General features: G+C 38.7%; 1 protein-coding gene across 1 annotated transcript in view; it reads right to left on the bottom strand.

The window, feature by feature from the left end:
• KLF12 (KLF transcription factor 12) overlaps positions 1 to 16,575 on the bottom strand; it is a 280,926-nt gene that overhangs the window by 68,832 nt on the left and 195,519 nt on the right. The window contains exons 5-6 of the mRNA XM_085228226.1: positions 15,991 to 16,126; positions 3,643 to 3,702 (exon numbers count right to left, since the gene is read on the bottom strand). Of these exons, the coding sequence (XP_085084352.1) occupies positions 3,643 to 3,702; positions 15,991 to 16,126 (196 nt within the window). The remainder of the gene's footprint in view (positions 1 to 3,642; positions 3,703 to 15,990; positions 16,127 to 16,575) is intronic.

The raw sequence follows: 16,575 nt of genomic DNA, 5'->3' as shown, positions 1-16,575 counted from the left end.
CTGAGGTGTGAGTCTGCAATCACTATAATGAGGAATTCTGGTGCTTTGCTTCCAATGTCAGATCACTCTCCAGAAATCATAAACAATGAGGAGAAAGTATGTATACAAGCTAGGCACAAGTGCTTTTTGCTATAGGGTTAACAAGTTTTATCAGTGTGAAACAGAGGTACCGCTGCCTCCAGTGTGGCTCAACATATTCTCAGCACAGCTGAGAGAAGGATAAGAAATGAAAATTTCATATTAAGTCTGACTAATCCATACTTTACTGCTTGTATCTGGAATCTCAGTGACCTCCTGATTTTGAAGATTTTTCCCACTGAAAGCAATGTTTATGCATTGAGCTGCATGGAGGAAAAGATATAGTGATATATTAGGGAATTACTTCAAATGCTTTGGCTATCCTAGATGCATTAATTTTTCATTACCTCATTAAAAAAAAAAACAAACACAAAAAACAAGCAAAATGACAACAAAAACATCTAAGGTAAAACTGAAGTATGTAATGAGGACATTCCAAATCAGGCGAAGAGAAGAGCAAGCATTTTCTTCTGTCAGCTATATTTTACTTATTATAAACATCATTCTTTATTCTTTTTCCTTAAAAATGATCCAGATTGTGTCACAAATTTGCCGTTTTTTTCTATTCAACAGAGGCAAGATTCACTCATGGCTGAAAGCAATCAAAGTCTAGACACAAACATTTATTTTTTTTAATTCTGTGCTCTGCAGTTAATATTTGGTGTGGGAGATGAACTGCAAATACCGAACTGGATCTTAAATTACTACTGACTTAATGGGAATCCCAACAAGTGAAACAGTGTACTTTGCCATGCTTATTTTCTTTTTAAACTGGTGACAAATGAGATGTACTTTGAATTAGTCTCACAAATGGCAGCAATAAAACACAACAGTACAAACGTTTGTCTTTTAATAGTGGAGACTCAAAGCAAACTAAGGTGAAACTAAAGCAGGGTTATTCAGATCAGGAAAGTCATCCAACTCCATAGCAGCTTGACCCTAACATAGCCCCAGAGGCAGTGGTGCAGCTGCCAGCTAGACAGCTAGCCAAGAAGCTAGCTGAGGCACAAGCCAAGAAGCCATCAACAAATCCATGTGCCAGTGCAAGAAAGCTATATTCCAGAATTTGGCATCTGGGTCCTCCAGCTGCCAAACATCTTCCATCTGGCCAAATCTGTGGAATGAGGTGCTAAAAAGTAGAATGGGGTGAATTGCAAGGACCAAAATCAGAACTGTCTGCAAGACAACAAGGGTGAAGAGGCATGTTGTGCACACCACTATCTGAGATTCACGTATAGAATCACTTCGTGAATGATGAAATGATGGATTGGGTGACTTCTAGATCAGGAAAGAAAGTACAGACAAAATGCTCAGCAAATTACAGGAAAAGAGCAGTTGGTATCTCTGAACTGGAACAACAGCCTCAGTCTGCAGCCATCCATGGAGGTCAGCAGATGCTGAATGTGGGAGGGATCAGTTCTGAGTAAAACAGATTTGGTGAGCACAATAAAAAGTGGAAATCAACCTACAAAAATGTTATTTCAGGATTTGATGATGCACTCTGCTCTCCTATTGCCATGAAGAAAATATCTGCAAATATTTTAGTACTTTCATAACTAAAATACCATAATTGTGGAAAAAATAGCTTTTTTTGAAATCTGGTAGAAAAAATGTAATTAAATAGGAAGAAATGAAAAAAGAACAGTGCTAAGGATGCATAAAATTTCACTCCAATGAAACACATATCCTCAGATAGCTGTCTTTAGTTGCAACAGAGCTCATTTCTGACAAGTAATTACTATTCCTAAAAGGTAATAGCTCCATACTCCAAGAAGCAAGACCAGCTGTGAGAAATACTCCCAGCAATGTAAGAAATTTTAAGTGGGCCATAGGATTTCATAATTTCAAGTGATATACTGACTTAAATATTCATCTCATTGGCCTCACTTCTCCCATATCATTCTGCAGATAGTCCACATGGTCTAAATGAGGTTTGACAGATGTGACCTTCTTGAACAATTTGCTCCATTATTTAAAAAAGACAGAGAAGTCCCTGTATCTCTCTTCCAAGTTTATGGCTTCATTTGCCTCACGAAAATATTGGATTTCAGACTCATCTCATGCCAGTCAAGCCAACAAATTTGCAGTGGCAGAGATGGTATATGAGATGTTTCATGCCATCTCCATCTACTTATAACTAAGCACGCAGTTCAGGGGACTTATTATTAGGATCTCATGTTCTCTGTTATGGTATGTGTAAATTCACAACCGTTTGAGCAAATTATTGACAACATAACAGAGTTGGACAAAAAAAAAAAAGGCAAAACTTCCTATGAAATAGAAACTAACAGAAAAGCTTAGAACTCTGTACTGGACTTCACAAAGAAGTTGCTGCTACTACTTAGAAAATGTTTGAGTAATAAGATCTTGCATTTTTTTAATATAAATATATAAGTTGTAATGGAATTAACTGCAAATCAGTGACATGAGTAGATTTGAGGAACGATTTCTGTATTTGACTACTCATTAGCAATTTGAAAGCGTAATTACTCTTAAACATGCCATCTTCTTAATTTTCTTCTGAAGATTAGATCTACTTGTAAATGTGAAGAATTACTTTTCTGCTGCAACTTATTTGCTTACAGTGAATGAATGAAGTTGTTTCTCCTTTGGTAGTCCACAGATAGATGGTCCATGAATATATATTAAGAGCAACTAAAGCAGTGAGTTGATGGGTTTACACTTGTCACAGAATAAATGCAACTCCAAAGAAATCTTTTCAGAGGCCCATAAAACAAAGGAAAGAAGAAGGACAAACAAATAAGCAAACACACTAAGAGTTGGATATTTCATTGCACACTATTTCAGAACTCAATAAAGCCAAAGCAATGAAACCAACAAAACCAATAACCCTATCAGCATTCATATCCTTGTTCTGCCATATATGCCATATTTGTGCAGGTAAGGTGAACATGAGACATTTTGTAGTGTTAAAAAGTGTTACAGACTTGCTGAAACCTCCCACTAGATTTGGCTGTAAACTTGGCACTCTTCATCAGGGTATCTACTGGACATATCACATAGTAAAGTTTTTGATTTTTGGCATCTTAAAAAAAAAAAAACAACAAAAAACCAACCCCCCAAAAAAAAACCAAAACAAACAAACAAACAAACAAAACCCAAACAAACAAGAGGTTGTTTGCAAATACCTCCTCCTGCATTTTACAGCTTTGCTTGTCTACTATTTTGTGGTAACTGACAATGATCCATTAGAACCTAAGTTACCTAGATCCACACTGACCATCTATAAAGCAAGGTATTTCTCAGTTTCATTAAGCTATTTTGGACATTTTCAACTGCATTATCAAACCTGAGGTAGGATTCTTTTTTTGCTATTCCCGTTTTTTTTATTTACTAGGATAAGGGAAAAAAACCCCTGCAGTTTCCCACAATGCACAGCACATCCTCCCAGCCCCAAAGAATAAAAAACAACTTTGGACCTTGCCCAACCCCACATATTTCCCAGCCATAGCATAAAGAGGGAAATAAAGTTGAAAAGTACTGCTACTAGACTTTTGTCAATACAACAGAACATTACATAATACACAATAAAATGCTTCATACCTGGAGTTGAAAAAACGAAAAGGGTTAGCAGCTGACCTGGCACAGCCCCACATGCTCTCTCTGGAAATTGAACACAGACAATTAGGAATTTTAAGTTATCCCAAACAATTGCAGGGAACTTAGACAAACTTGGGGAACACTTACTTCAAAGTAAGCGAAGAGCCTCACCAAGGAAGGCACTCAGGATTTTCCCACTTAAAACTCCTCCTTAAACTAAAATTGCTCTGTAAAGATCCCAGCTCATACCTAAGCAAGTCATTAAGAGCTCTGCCATTAGTTTGCATGGGAGCAGAGTTAAGGCTTAAGGGCCTAGGTGTCATTTTGGTCGTCATTCCAGATCACGGTGAAACACGTTTTCTCATTAAAAAATAATCAGTGACCAAGAAGAAAAAGCTAATGAGAATTTAGAGTAGGCAGATATTGTATGAAGAGGAAATAGAGGCTGGAACAAGCGTCCTCTCTAAAAATCTGCTGCTTCATTATTCCCAAGGTATCATAGAAAAAAACTAGTCATAAATGCTCTTTACTTAAAACTGAGACTCCAAGGAAAACAGATAATGTGATAGAATACTATCTGGAATACTGAACAATACAAATATACTACATAATAGCTATGTAAGCCCTTACACTGTGATTTGGACACGAGCAGTCCTTTTTTCCTACAAATCCTGATCTATTGTATGCGCTCAAATAAGGAGCATCAGACAGCTGGCTTTCTGAAATAGTTTCATATCAGGGAAAAAAAAGAGATCTGAATAAAGCCAAGTCCATGAATAACCCCCTTCAGTCCTTCCCTCTGTAGTTTAGATCTCAAATGTAGCGTGAAGCCAGCACCCAAGAAGCTAACTAAACTATCAGAATAATAACCTAAACTATAAAAAATGTGCTAGCACACTAGCAGTTGAATGCACGTGCACTGCAAATAACTTTGGATCCTTTACAGCAATCACTTAGAATGGCCAGGTTGGCACAGTCATTGTTGAAAGTGAAAAGGAAACTTTCAGAGTGACTTGATTTATACCCTTTCCTGTGGCCTAACCTGGCATCTCGATGTTTAGAAAGAATCTATTTTCCCCCAAGATTTTGCACTGCATCTTTCAAACCTCTCATGCTTCCACATTTTGAAGTGTACAGTAAATATCTGTCTTCTCTACTGTTTGATTTTCCAATGTCTTAAACGATTCATTTCTGATAATGACAGAAATCTGCTACTGAAGTGACAAAATGATGCAAAGAATCTTCATAGCAGAATCAGCTTTATCACAGTGTGACATTTTTTTCCACTCTTTTTTCCAACCAGAGTTTCTGCATTCTTTAGAAGTGTATCTGAGGTACATGTCCCATCAAATCACCAGGTACAGATTTTACTTTACAATTGCACCAATTCACAATCAAAGTCACCAGACAATATCTCTCCCACTCCACCAGCCTTCAACTGATGGAGAAATGGTAACTGGAAGCTATGACGTTGACCACTCTCTCCCATGCCAATTTATAATAATCTTTCAGTTCTCTTCAGGTCTTAGTGGAAAAATACCTATTCCCACAGCTAATTCAGACAACAATAACCAGAAATCATGATTGAATTTTGTACAATTCTTTTCATAACACTCCCTTTTTAACACATAAGCAACAGGGTAAACAAAATTACCACTGATGAGGATGAGAAGTATTTGCATGTTGGATTTCCGGCAATGGGAAATTCTGATAAAAACAACCAGAAAAATCTATCTTCCCAACAACCCAAAAGATACCAAACACTCGTGTTCCTCTTTGTTTGGCCTCAAAGCCAAGTGGCTGTGGCTCACAAGTGAGCACAACTCACTCTGAGATGGCGAATGACCTTCCTGCCAAAGCTGTTTACTATACACTCACTCCACTGATATCTGAATGGGACAAACAGTGATTATAAGTCAACTCTTCAGAGTAAACTGTACCTTAAAATACCATTCAGAAAATCGTGGAGGAGTTTGGTAGGGCAAAGACCAGCATTAAACTGCCTATGCAGGGAAGCATCCTGTGTAAGCAACTGAGTACTCACCTCCCACTGCTTTGACCCTGAAGAAGTGCCCGACTCTTGATTCTGGGGCTTGAAGCTTTTCTTTGCTTTGGAAATGACTAAAACAGACTTGACAACATGGAATCAGCATAAAACAGGATCTGTGATAGTCACTTTCCAATCCAAAATACCAGTGTAGGAGGAAGAAGAAGAAAAGGATATTGTGAAGCCACTCCTAGATATTTTTCATATCCTAGCTTTGCATTCATTAATTGGCAAACTTAGGTTTCTGGCTTCCTAAGTTAGTGTGCTAACTGGTATGTCTGTATGCCAGATGTGAGTGCTCACCACCACTGCCACTGGCCATCATGGTGTTAAAATGAATGGATCCCTTCTTGGGAGATATAGGATGGTTTTTAAAACAAGTAGAAGTACATCAGCTCTGAACAAAATGCTTAGTCTCTCATTTGCCACCATGGGAAGATGGCACTGTAGACCTTTCTTCTACAAACTGTGCCTTAATGAACAGCTACAGGTCAAAAGCTCAACAGAGAGTAGAGATGACAATAGCCACATACCTAGCAGAGAACTAGAGCATTTAATACTTCACTGATGATGTTAAGAGAGTGCTGATGCATTTGTGTAGATGCTCTAAAACACTCCTGGAGCCAAAAATCTATTTTATAACCTTATAACACCTTCATCAAGCCCCCTTAAAGCAGACAGAGCACATCTCATCTCAAATGCCTGTGTTGTTATGGTTCATCCTAGTTCTGAGTACATGCAGTGTTTCATACATATTGCAAGCATACAGGACTAGTGGTACCTCTATGCCACACAGTATATTAACAGGCATGCTCCCATTACAGAACTGTACTTGGTAGTGTTCCCTACTTGGTAGGGAAAGCTATGAAGATTCAAATACATTCTCAAGCAAGAGGAAAAACATTTGGTTTGACTTTACCTTAATAGTGGCTAAGAAACTCAGAAATGATGTGATGATATCAAGTCAGGAAGGGGAAATGCCGAGTGCAAAGGGAATCAACCTCTTCAGCTGAGTAAATCACCATTAACAAACAAATTACTAGGAAACATTATCCTGCTCCTTTGCTTTTGAAACCTTTTTGGTTGAGGTTTGTTTAAATTCAGTCATTATTCTAGTTCCTCCTGTGAACTTATTGTGTGAAGCTATTTACCTGACAGCATTCTGGTTTATGTTACAGTATCCCAATCCTATGCTAAACATTGAATCTTTGATGCAAATACTTGAGAAAAATATTTTGAAAAGATTGAAATCTCTACTAACTTTTAACAAGTGAATAAATGCAACTATTTCTTTTCGTGCCTGCTGGCAGGTCCTATTCCTATCCAGTTTATTTCATTTTTAGGCTCTGTTTGCAACAATGGAGATTTCCACATGCAGCAGATTGTGTAGACAAGCCTCAGGATGAGCATTTTTTAGGTTAGTCTCTGATCTCAGTGCCTGCCAGCCCACTCCACTCTGCTTGAGTTTAGATACAGACTAAGCAAGAGTCTGCCACTTCATTCTTGATGCATCTTTTGTTTGCCATGGTTGTAACAAAGATGCCCACCTTGACTCTGCCATTTGTGACTACTGCTACTTCTGACACACCTCAGGATCAGATGTTATCTCAGCCGTGGGTTTGCTTCACTTCTTTTATCAACCTTCAGTTCCTTTCATTTTGGCTAGACTTCATATGCTTAGTGGCATGAAGCTCTTATTAGCCCTGCCTTGAAGTGCCCAAAACAGTAATGGTCACGTCCTCAGCCACATGCACATGAAAAAATGACACTTCTTAGGCACAAAAATTTCTTCCATATCCATTATCCAGGAATCTCCTTTCACTTCTCCTAACCTGAAGCCTAAAAAGAATTTGCTGTGAGAAATGAGGTAGTGGTGGAGTCAATCTTAGAGAAACATAAAGGGGAAAACCTGGATATTGTGAAGAAGGAAAACAGCAGAAAAAAAATGCATTGTTCTTCTTTAAGATTCCTGTACTTACACACTTAATCATGCCTGGCTAACCAGTGTTCCCCCCTTAAGTTTCCCCTCTTTGCTAGCAGTTCATATACCTGGGATCTACACGTCTTTCATGTTTTTGCATGTATTGATCTCAACACTCAGGAAACATTTTTCCATACATCAGCACTGCTATTACAAATTAATTGCAGAGCATGTTTGTCACAAAATCACAGGAACAGGATCACGAAATAGAAAAGATAAAAAGTTATCTGATCCAGATAGTGAAAAAGAAGTGATTTTGGCTCAAATGACAGCAGAGAACAATGCTCTTTCTTTTTCTTATCAGTATGTCAAGGTAGCAGTTCACTGAAGTAGTTTTACTGAGGCTTTTTCTGGCAGAATTGTGCTGTCTAACCCACACTGATGAATATTTGCTGCAGCTCTAAACCTCTTAACACGCACAGCTCTGCCTCCACTTTTGGTGTTGGTTTAGAAAGAAAATACAGAAAAAGCTGAATAATGAATCACTGGGGAAACTCCTGTCAAGTAGGTGCATAAACTGCTAACTGCATAGCAGTAATACATATTGTTATTTATAATTCAGATTCAGTGTCACGCTCTTCAAGCAATTACACAACACCTGCCTCTATCAATACAATGCATTTCACATCTCTAACCACTAACGACTTCAGCTTCACTCTGAAGCAAAAGTAGTGGATTCAGCATGAGACTAGAAGGCAGATGCTCCTGATCTCAGCTCACCCTCTGCTTTGCTGTGTGGCCTTGAGCAAGTCACTAACCTGAGGATAAATTATAATATCTGAACACACAGGGGACCCGTACAATTTAATTAGTTAATATTTGGAAAGCTCTCACAAGATAAAAAAACACTGTATGAATTATAATTGTACTATATTGTTTTGAGGCATTTTATTAGAAGGCATGCTCGAGTAAACATGCTTAGCAATGTAAAATCCTAACAATGGAAAAGTCTGAAAGCTACCTTTAAATGACTGCCATTTCTTGGACAAAAATTAATCACAGAATCACAGAATGGGTTGAAAAGGGCCACAATGATGATCTAGTTTCAACTCCTCTGCTGTGTGCAGGGTTACCAACCACCAGACCAGGCTGCCCAGAGCCACATCCAGCCTGGCCTTGAATGACTCCAGGGATGGGGCATCCACAAACGCCTTGGGCAACCTGTTCCAGTGTGTCACCACCCAAATTAACAAATTAATTAGTTAATTAACAAATTGAAACTTTTTTTAGAAGGCAATTATATGAAACAATCAAATATAGACACCGAACTAAAGCTAGAAAACAAGATCTTTGAAAGTTTGTTTGCAATGAATAATGATAATGAAAAAGACTTACAGAGAAGTACCTATGAACCCACACGTTACATATAAGTGTCTTGCTGCACCGGTCTGGTCCCCAAACACTCTAAGCATCACTTTCTTTCTCTTTAACAATCCAGACCTCTGTTATGGTTTCAAGATTAATCATTAGATGCAATGCAGTTAATGATAAAACTCCTCTGAGCTTTAACAGAGGCAGGATTCCTTGGTTCTTCCAGCTTATTATGCACTTAATTTAAATCTTCCTCTTAAAAAAAAAATATTAGTCCTAGTAATGATATGGTAAAATATCTAGTAAAGCTCAATGCCTGGCACTTCAAAGTGATTCAAAAGAGAGGACAGATTTCCTAATGACAATGTTTCCTTGCTCTAGATTCATCTGTGCAACAGTCACTTGTAACTCACTGTTAGAGAGTGGACAGGAAGAAGCTGATATTGTGTAGATCAAGTTAGAAGCATTTTTATTTTTAAACTAGCTTTCTTCAGGAAATAAATATTCCCATCTCCTAATACACTGTCATTTAAGGAATACCATCCCTTCAAAGCAGGCAGCTATGGTAATTTCTTTGTAGAAGCTGCTTTTGATTTACAGTTGCTGTCCACCTGGCACTTGTTCCTAATGATCACTGGATGATGGGAAATCTGTTTTCTTGGCAAAAAACTCTGAGACATGCACAAATAGATTTCCACACCAATAATCCCAGTGCATGCATGGAATGGTATCCTGTGGTTTTGCTGCCCAACCCATCAAGTTGTTAAACAACTTTTTTTTTTTTTTTTTAAGAATGTTGCATATGCAAAAAAAAAAAAACAGAACACCTTTTTAGATTAGTATAGATCTAGGGATAACTTTGTAAAGCGCAGAATAAATACAATGCAGAAGAAATCAGCACTTCTTTAGTGAGTCATACAAACTGCATGTAAGAAGAGATCATATCTTATAGTGGTGGCATAGGCTGAAAGTTTAGATCTGCTGGTGCAGTTTCTTCCTAAGTCACAGACTTTTGTCATGGCCTTAGATAGTCCCATGGAACAGGATTCCTCACATAACTGCAGAAGTCTTAAGGCTAATTGTTCTCTCTAAGCCATTTGCGCAGGCTTTCTCATAACCACTGGTGAAGTCAGGCATCTCCAAAAGGCAAGTGATCACAACTGATGAGATGAACGGACCTACAAGTATGCACATCTCCACTCCAAGAAAATCCAAACATTCAAGCATAATTTTTAGGTGGTTTAAATTAGCAGACATGAATCTTAAGTACAAACTGCACAGTCCAGTACTGCTCAGAGGTTCCCTGGTCCATCTGAGACAGAGCATTCTTCTGCCAGCCCTTGTCCAACCCAGCGCCATTTTATCGAAGCACAATCCCTTTCTTTTCTGCCACAATATATACATGGGAGACTGCTGACAAAAAGTTAAACTAGAACAGAAAAAGTGAGTCCTCACTCACAAAGTGAGGACTATAACCATAGTATATGCCAAATATGAGATGATTGGGTTCTACATCACCAGTGCATCCCACTTATATCGGCATCTGTACAGTCAGTTCAGTACAGTGACTTGAGAGCTGAGGAGAAGCCCTATGGCAAAACAGCTTGTGAAGAGGCGGGGGATCCTTTGGGGCAGCTGGCATTCCTCTGTGATCTTCTGCTCTAAGGTCTTACTGAGATGGAAAAAATTTACTGCAATGGACAAATGCATCCCAGACTTGGAAAATCTTCATGAGAGTCAAATTGAAGCTGATATGTTCCCCAGTTTTACTTTAGACAAACTAGCATTCTCTAGTGAAAAAAAAAATGCTTTATTGAGAAATTCTGGAGCAGCACTACTCAGTTCTTCATGTGCAGAATCACCTCTCAGCTGTGTGCCAGTTTTAATTTGAGCATTTGTTCACAAAGGGCGGATGTACCAGAGTAGAGAGAAGCAAGGGTCACACAAGTACTGCCAAAACACCCTTACTTAGGTTTCCTGGGAGACTCAGGATAAAGTATCTTGTTTGTAACTAGAGGAAAAAACTGAGATGAAAGTTCCCTATAATGGATAGCACAATAGTAGTAATGATTGCAGCTAAAACAGGAAAACAGACATTATCACTCTAGAAAATGAATGGTTGATGGGAACAACACTTATAAAACCTGTGAGAAATAAAAAAAATCAACTACAGGACTGTGGAAATAAGAGATATAAGGAGAAACAAATCAGACGTGAAAACTACATACCATCTTAAGAGTACACTCGTGCTATGGCTGTGCTATCTACCTGCTGGGGACTTAACTTTTCACTACTGCAGTACCCAAAACTATCTTCCAACAGAATTTAACAATAAAGATGATCACGTTAGCATTAACGTATCAATCTCATAACATAGCCAAAGAGAAGGGGCAGCAGGATCAAAGTCCCCAGTCTCATTTTCAAACAAGCACTTAGCAGCATCCAGCACAGCACAAAAAGAGTTCACACAAAAGGTCACCATGGTCACATCCAGATGACAAATCACATTTCTATGAGGTAACTGCAGCTATAACTACCAGTATTCAGGACTTCTTTCTGAATTTTCTGTCTCTCAGTCACTCTAGAGAAACAGGAAGCTACCTTAAGCAGCAAGATCAGCTTACATGCACAGTACATCTTCTCCTTGATATTATCTAAAGAAAAAAAAAAAGAAAGGTTTTATCCACCTACATCCCACAGTGAGAAAAAAAGTAAATAGAGACAGAAGAGAATGTCTAGATTTTTTTTTTATTATTTTTTTTTAACCAATACACTTATCATAAATTCACATTACAACTCGCCCTCTGTCCCTCCCACTTTTGCCATCAGTCTCTGCATGTAGGGGAGATGACTTGGCATGTGTTTTTTGCGGGGAGAGAGCTGCATGTTTTAAGATACTGGAGTTATGTGGTGCAAGCATGCAAGACAAGAAGGAGATGAAAGCCCTGATCAAGTTTTGCACTGCTATGCACCCACTGCATCACAGCTACCCAGGGGTGGGAGGGCTCCTAGGCTGAGGGAACAACCTCTACGAGGCACCTTATAACAATTTACTGATCTTCTAGGGCTTGACTAATGCTTTCTCCTTCCTTGCCTTCATAAAGATTTCTGGAGTGTGTCTGAGATTTGACCCTGAATATACGATGCTATTCTTGCTGTGTAATAAGCACCCAGTGGTGTCAGGCATATAGAAGAAAATCTGCTCTTGAGAGCGAGCTACATGTCAGAATGAGTTTGTAAAGCATGCTAGAAAAAGGATGCAATGCTGCTTACAGTGCAAAGCTCACTGAAATCTACATATTTTCAACATTTATTACCAGACAAAGCAAATTATCTAAGATTAATAAATTATTCTTTATCTAAGATATGATAAAGCACAGGAACTGCCATGAAGCAGCACTCTCACATAAAGAAATTTCACCCAAGTGCTTTGCTTGAAATAATGAATTTGTTTATCTTTAACTTTACATTATTGATTGGGTTTGCTGAGCTGAAGTAGGACTACAAAGTCATTCCAAACCAACTAATGAGAAGTCTGCAAGCTCTGCCAATACAAAGCTAGCAGCAAGAAGGCAATTTCCCTGAGAAAAAATAGTCATACTTGGTTATTTTACAAATATGCAACCAAGTTACATTTCTGTTTAAGTAAATGAGAACTAATGCCAAACATGCGGCTCTTAGGATCTAACTGTCAGAATTTTTCTGGTAAGAATTTTTTCCTACTTAGACTATAATGGACCTGAAACAAAGCAGAAACACAGGAGGATGCCTTCAGTTTTACATGATATGAAAAGCAAAGCTGTCATACAGGCATTCCAAGCTATTCTGTGAACTACCCACATAAGGGGAATTTCCAAGGCAACAAGCTTAAAAATGGTTTTAATAATATCATTCCCCCTCAGACACTGACTGGTTTTCTCCAGCTCATGGCTAATCCTTAGTGTTACTCACCCAATTTAGCAGGTTTAGACCCAAGGGAAGATGTTGGTACATGCAGCACCAACTCCCACTTGGTGGCATACTGATCCTCAAGTCCAGTCATGAGTTGACTTACCCTCACCTGGCACTGGAGACCTGCAGGGCCAGTGTGCACACCCTAGACAGCTGTGTGCGTGGCCTCCCTAAATTACATGGTTCTCTTTCTCCCTAAAGTAGACAACTAGCATTGGTCAAAAGAATTACCAGTTGGGCACATCTCCTGCTATCTGCTCCATATGCTGGGAGGCCAGATAATGAGCCTGGATGCAGATATCTGTGTTGCAGATGTCTAATTAGGCAATTGGAGGATAAGGGCCAACAGGCAAACATATATTACATAGACGTGTATTTATAATCCTTATGAAGGATAATTTAAAAAATGTATGAAACCCAATCAGAAAAAGGTCAAACGCTGTCTGGCACCTGCCACTAGCACATACAAACTAAGCTTGGCATTTTGTTAAACAAGGACAATGGCAACCAATGTTGAATATGCTGATACTGACATCCCTTTAAAGGCAGCCATGCTGCATTTGCCAGTATCCTCCATGAAAAGAATACTCTCACCAGTAAGTTATTTGTCGTTAGCCATATAACTATTCACAAGAAAGCACTTAAATTCTGCTTAAGAAAGTTCACTTGCTATAGGAAAATCTTCTAGACTCTGAGGTCAATCTACCAGATCTCAACACCTAGATTAGATCCACCTGAAACACTCATTCTTTGCATGCACCTACACTGCCCAGTTACTCAGGGAACAGGAGGTGCCTGTCCACATCTTCAGAGGAAATTCCTGTCTGCTAAGTTTAGATACTGAATTGAGCGCAGAGGATCTCCCTTTGGAAGGCTTCAAAGGCATTTTCCTCTCTGCAGCAATGGGACACAGAATGCAGGCTTTTAATTTCAGTGAACTGCTTTGCTAGACATCTAAAATTAAGGTACAGGCTAGATGACAAAATTATAGAATGGAGCCTGCCCATGAGGCAATGTATTATAGACCAAGGAAGTAATGAATGGAATGGAGTCAGTATAATATGCTAACATCTTTTTCTTCAGCTCAGCAGCTGTATGTATAGTGTCTGCAACCGAGAATGAAGTAAAAAATAAGACAAATTGCAGATCACAGTCAAATTAAATTTTCCTAATTGGGCTTTTGAAATAAACTAACAGATTACTGTTTAAATAAAACCTGGAACAAGGATGAGTTGATGTTGTATTATTAAATTTCTTAATTTAATTCTTAAGCTCCAGAGCCAGCCAAGTAATATTCAACACATTTTCCTTCATAAATGAATGGAATGAATTATTCTAAAAAAGCTTTTCATGGTTTGACCAATTCTCTAAATGTTCCAGCAATATCAAGCACATAAAACAGCATCTTCCTGCCACTCATATATTAAAAGTATTCGCTAGCTCTCCATGCCTTCTTCTCTTTTCTTTAATTAGGCAAAAATATTTAAAGCAAAATCATGATGGGTCATATTATTTTTCTGGCTTATTATGTGTGCTATAAACTGAGAAAAAAAATACTTGGCACTTCAGTGTTTGGTGTTGTAACTAGCAAATTTAAAATACGTGTGAGGCCTGTCAGTCAACCAGCAGCAGTACTTGTGAAGAACCATTTCCTTCCTTTATCACTGTCATGCTAATTACAGTAAGAGCCAGCACCCTGCCTTGTCCATAACATACATCCTCTCTGCTCAGGGGGAATACAGACTTGAGGATCACAATTTCAGTGCTTGACCCAAAGATGAGTTAGCAGGTGTCTGATCAAAGTCCTCTCGAGTCAGGACAGGTGGACTGTTTCTGAGAGGCAGTATGGCTGGGTGCTCTTACAGGCTCCCAGTATCTGCTGAGTCTGCACTGGAGAATCATTACTGCCAGCCCTCTCCTGCACAACACATCTTCCTTCCAGCACCTCTGCGCGGAATGTTGAGTTACAGTGGGAAGGGGGTAATGTAAGGAACACCTCAGGAAGAAAATTCATGTCCCAGCTGCCTAAACAGTGCAAAAAAAGCAGTTCCCCCCCAAACACAACAGTTTTCTCTCAGCATATAGATTACTGCTTTGGGAACATGAACATTTTTGGCTATTGATTGCCAGGAAAGAAAAGAGAATGCAAGTAATTTTAGATATTAATACATTTAAAATGCATTTATAATTAATTATATAACAACATCTTGCAGCCCTTATTATATCCCTTCCTATTTAATAACGTCCAGAATGCCCATAGTTTGAACCTCTTGGATGGAGTAATATGTTTTGTAGGGCTAACACAGGCTTCAGTGCCTGGAGGCTCTAGTTCTATTTCCAGCTCTGCTTCAGACTTACAGGGTGACCTTTACACATAGCCTCATTTTCCTCACCTATAAAATGGGGATATTAATACTTATTTACCTCACAGTTGGTTCCCTTCCAGCTGCTACAGTGACTGAGCAAGCTTATGTGCCTGCAGAATTACTAATGCTTGTGATAAACTTTCTCTTTTTTTTGAACAAGCAATATAGAAATTAAATTGGGAATATATTTTGCCCATCCAGAAAGTAAAAGTACAAAGAAAAACAGCAGTAGTAGAAAAAATGTTCAAAGCCCACCATTAATTTCCTTTCAATTATTCTATTCTTCACGAGAAATGTGGACGATTTCTGTTTGACAGCAACTAGAAGAAACTTTCTGATCCTGCTTTCAACCAGTAAAAAAGAGGTTGTTTTTTTTTTTCAAGGCAAGTCTAAACTGCTATCCCTTTCAAGTAAATATAAATACACTACAGGTTCTGTAAGCAAATAATGGAGAAAAATTTTAATCTGAAACTTTACCTAGTAATTAGGGGGGAAAGAAATGAAAATGAATCAGAGAGAGCAGAGAGAGGTAGCTATCTCTTCCAAAAGGGAATGAAGCTAAACAGCAAAGCTGCTAGCAGGTAGGCCGGCTCAAAGCTAAGGGACACCTCTGGAGAGCTGCTGATGACCGGTGCCTCCATCAGCCAGGGCACACCTTGGCAATACTTGTCTCACTCTGACGAGGTGATACTTACTCTTGTACTGCTCTGGCTATGGAGAGCGCTGTAGATCCAGTTTCATTAACGCTATCTAAGGTCACATTTGGCAGGTCGTCATCATCACTGTCACTTTTAATTTGTCTGGGAGATAGGCCTCGGGGGTCCATTTGTGCTGGAAAGAGACATATAATGGATTAATATGAGCATGCTGAAATTAATCTTGTCCCAGAACAACATTAGGGTGTACAACACATCCATCCACTTAGCTGCATGGCACATTTTGCTTGAAGCTTCACAAATCAGATGTCAAATTTGCAAAATAATCTAGCAGTACTACAGATAAAAACAAATGTTTCCGATGGCATGCAAATGTTTGAAGGCATACAAGCTATAGGAATCCATTCTGTGGACCTAAGCCACTGAACACAGGTGATTATACATACACAGTGTTTGTCAAAAACTCAGTTCACTCTCAGTTCTGGATGTCTTTAGAAAGTGAAGAGAATGCAGTGCATTTGCTTTGTGCTTTGTACATCACACATGAGAGCAAATTTTACAGCTAAATTTCAAGAGTAATCCTTTATTTTTGACTGTCTGCTCTGAGACACCATGTGGAGATCT

This window comes from Meleagris gallopavo, chromosome 1 (genome assembly GCF_905368555.1).
Source record: "Meleagris gallopavo chromosome 1, MGAL_WU_HG_1.1, whole genome shotgun sequence".
Lineage (NCBI taxonomy): Eukaryota > Metazoa > Chordata > Aves > Galliformes > Phasianidae > Meleagris > Meleagris gallopavo.
This window is presented reverse-complemented; position numbering and strand designations above follow the sequence as displayed.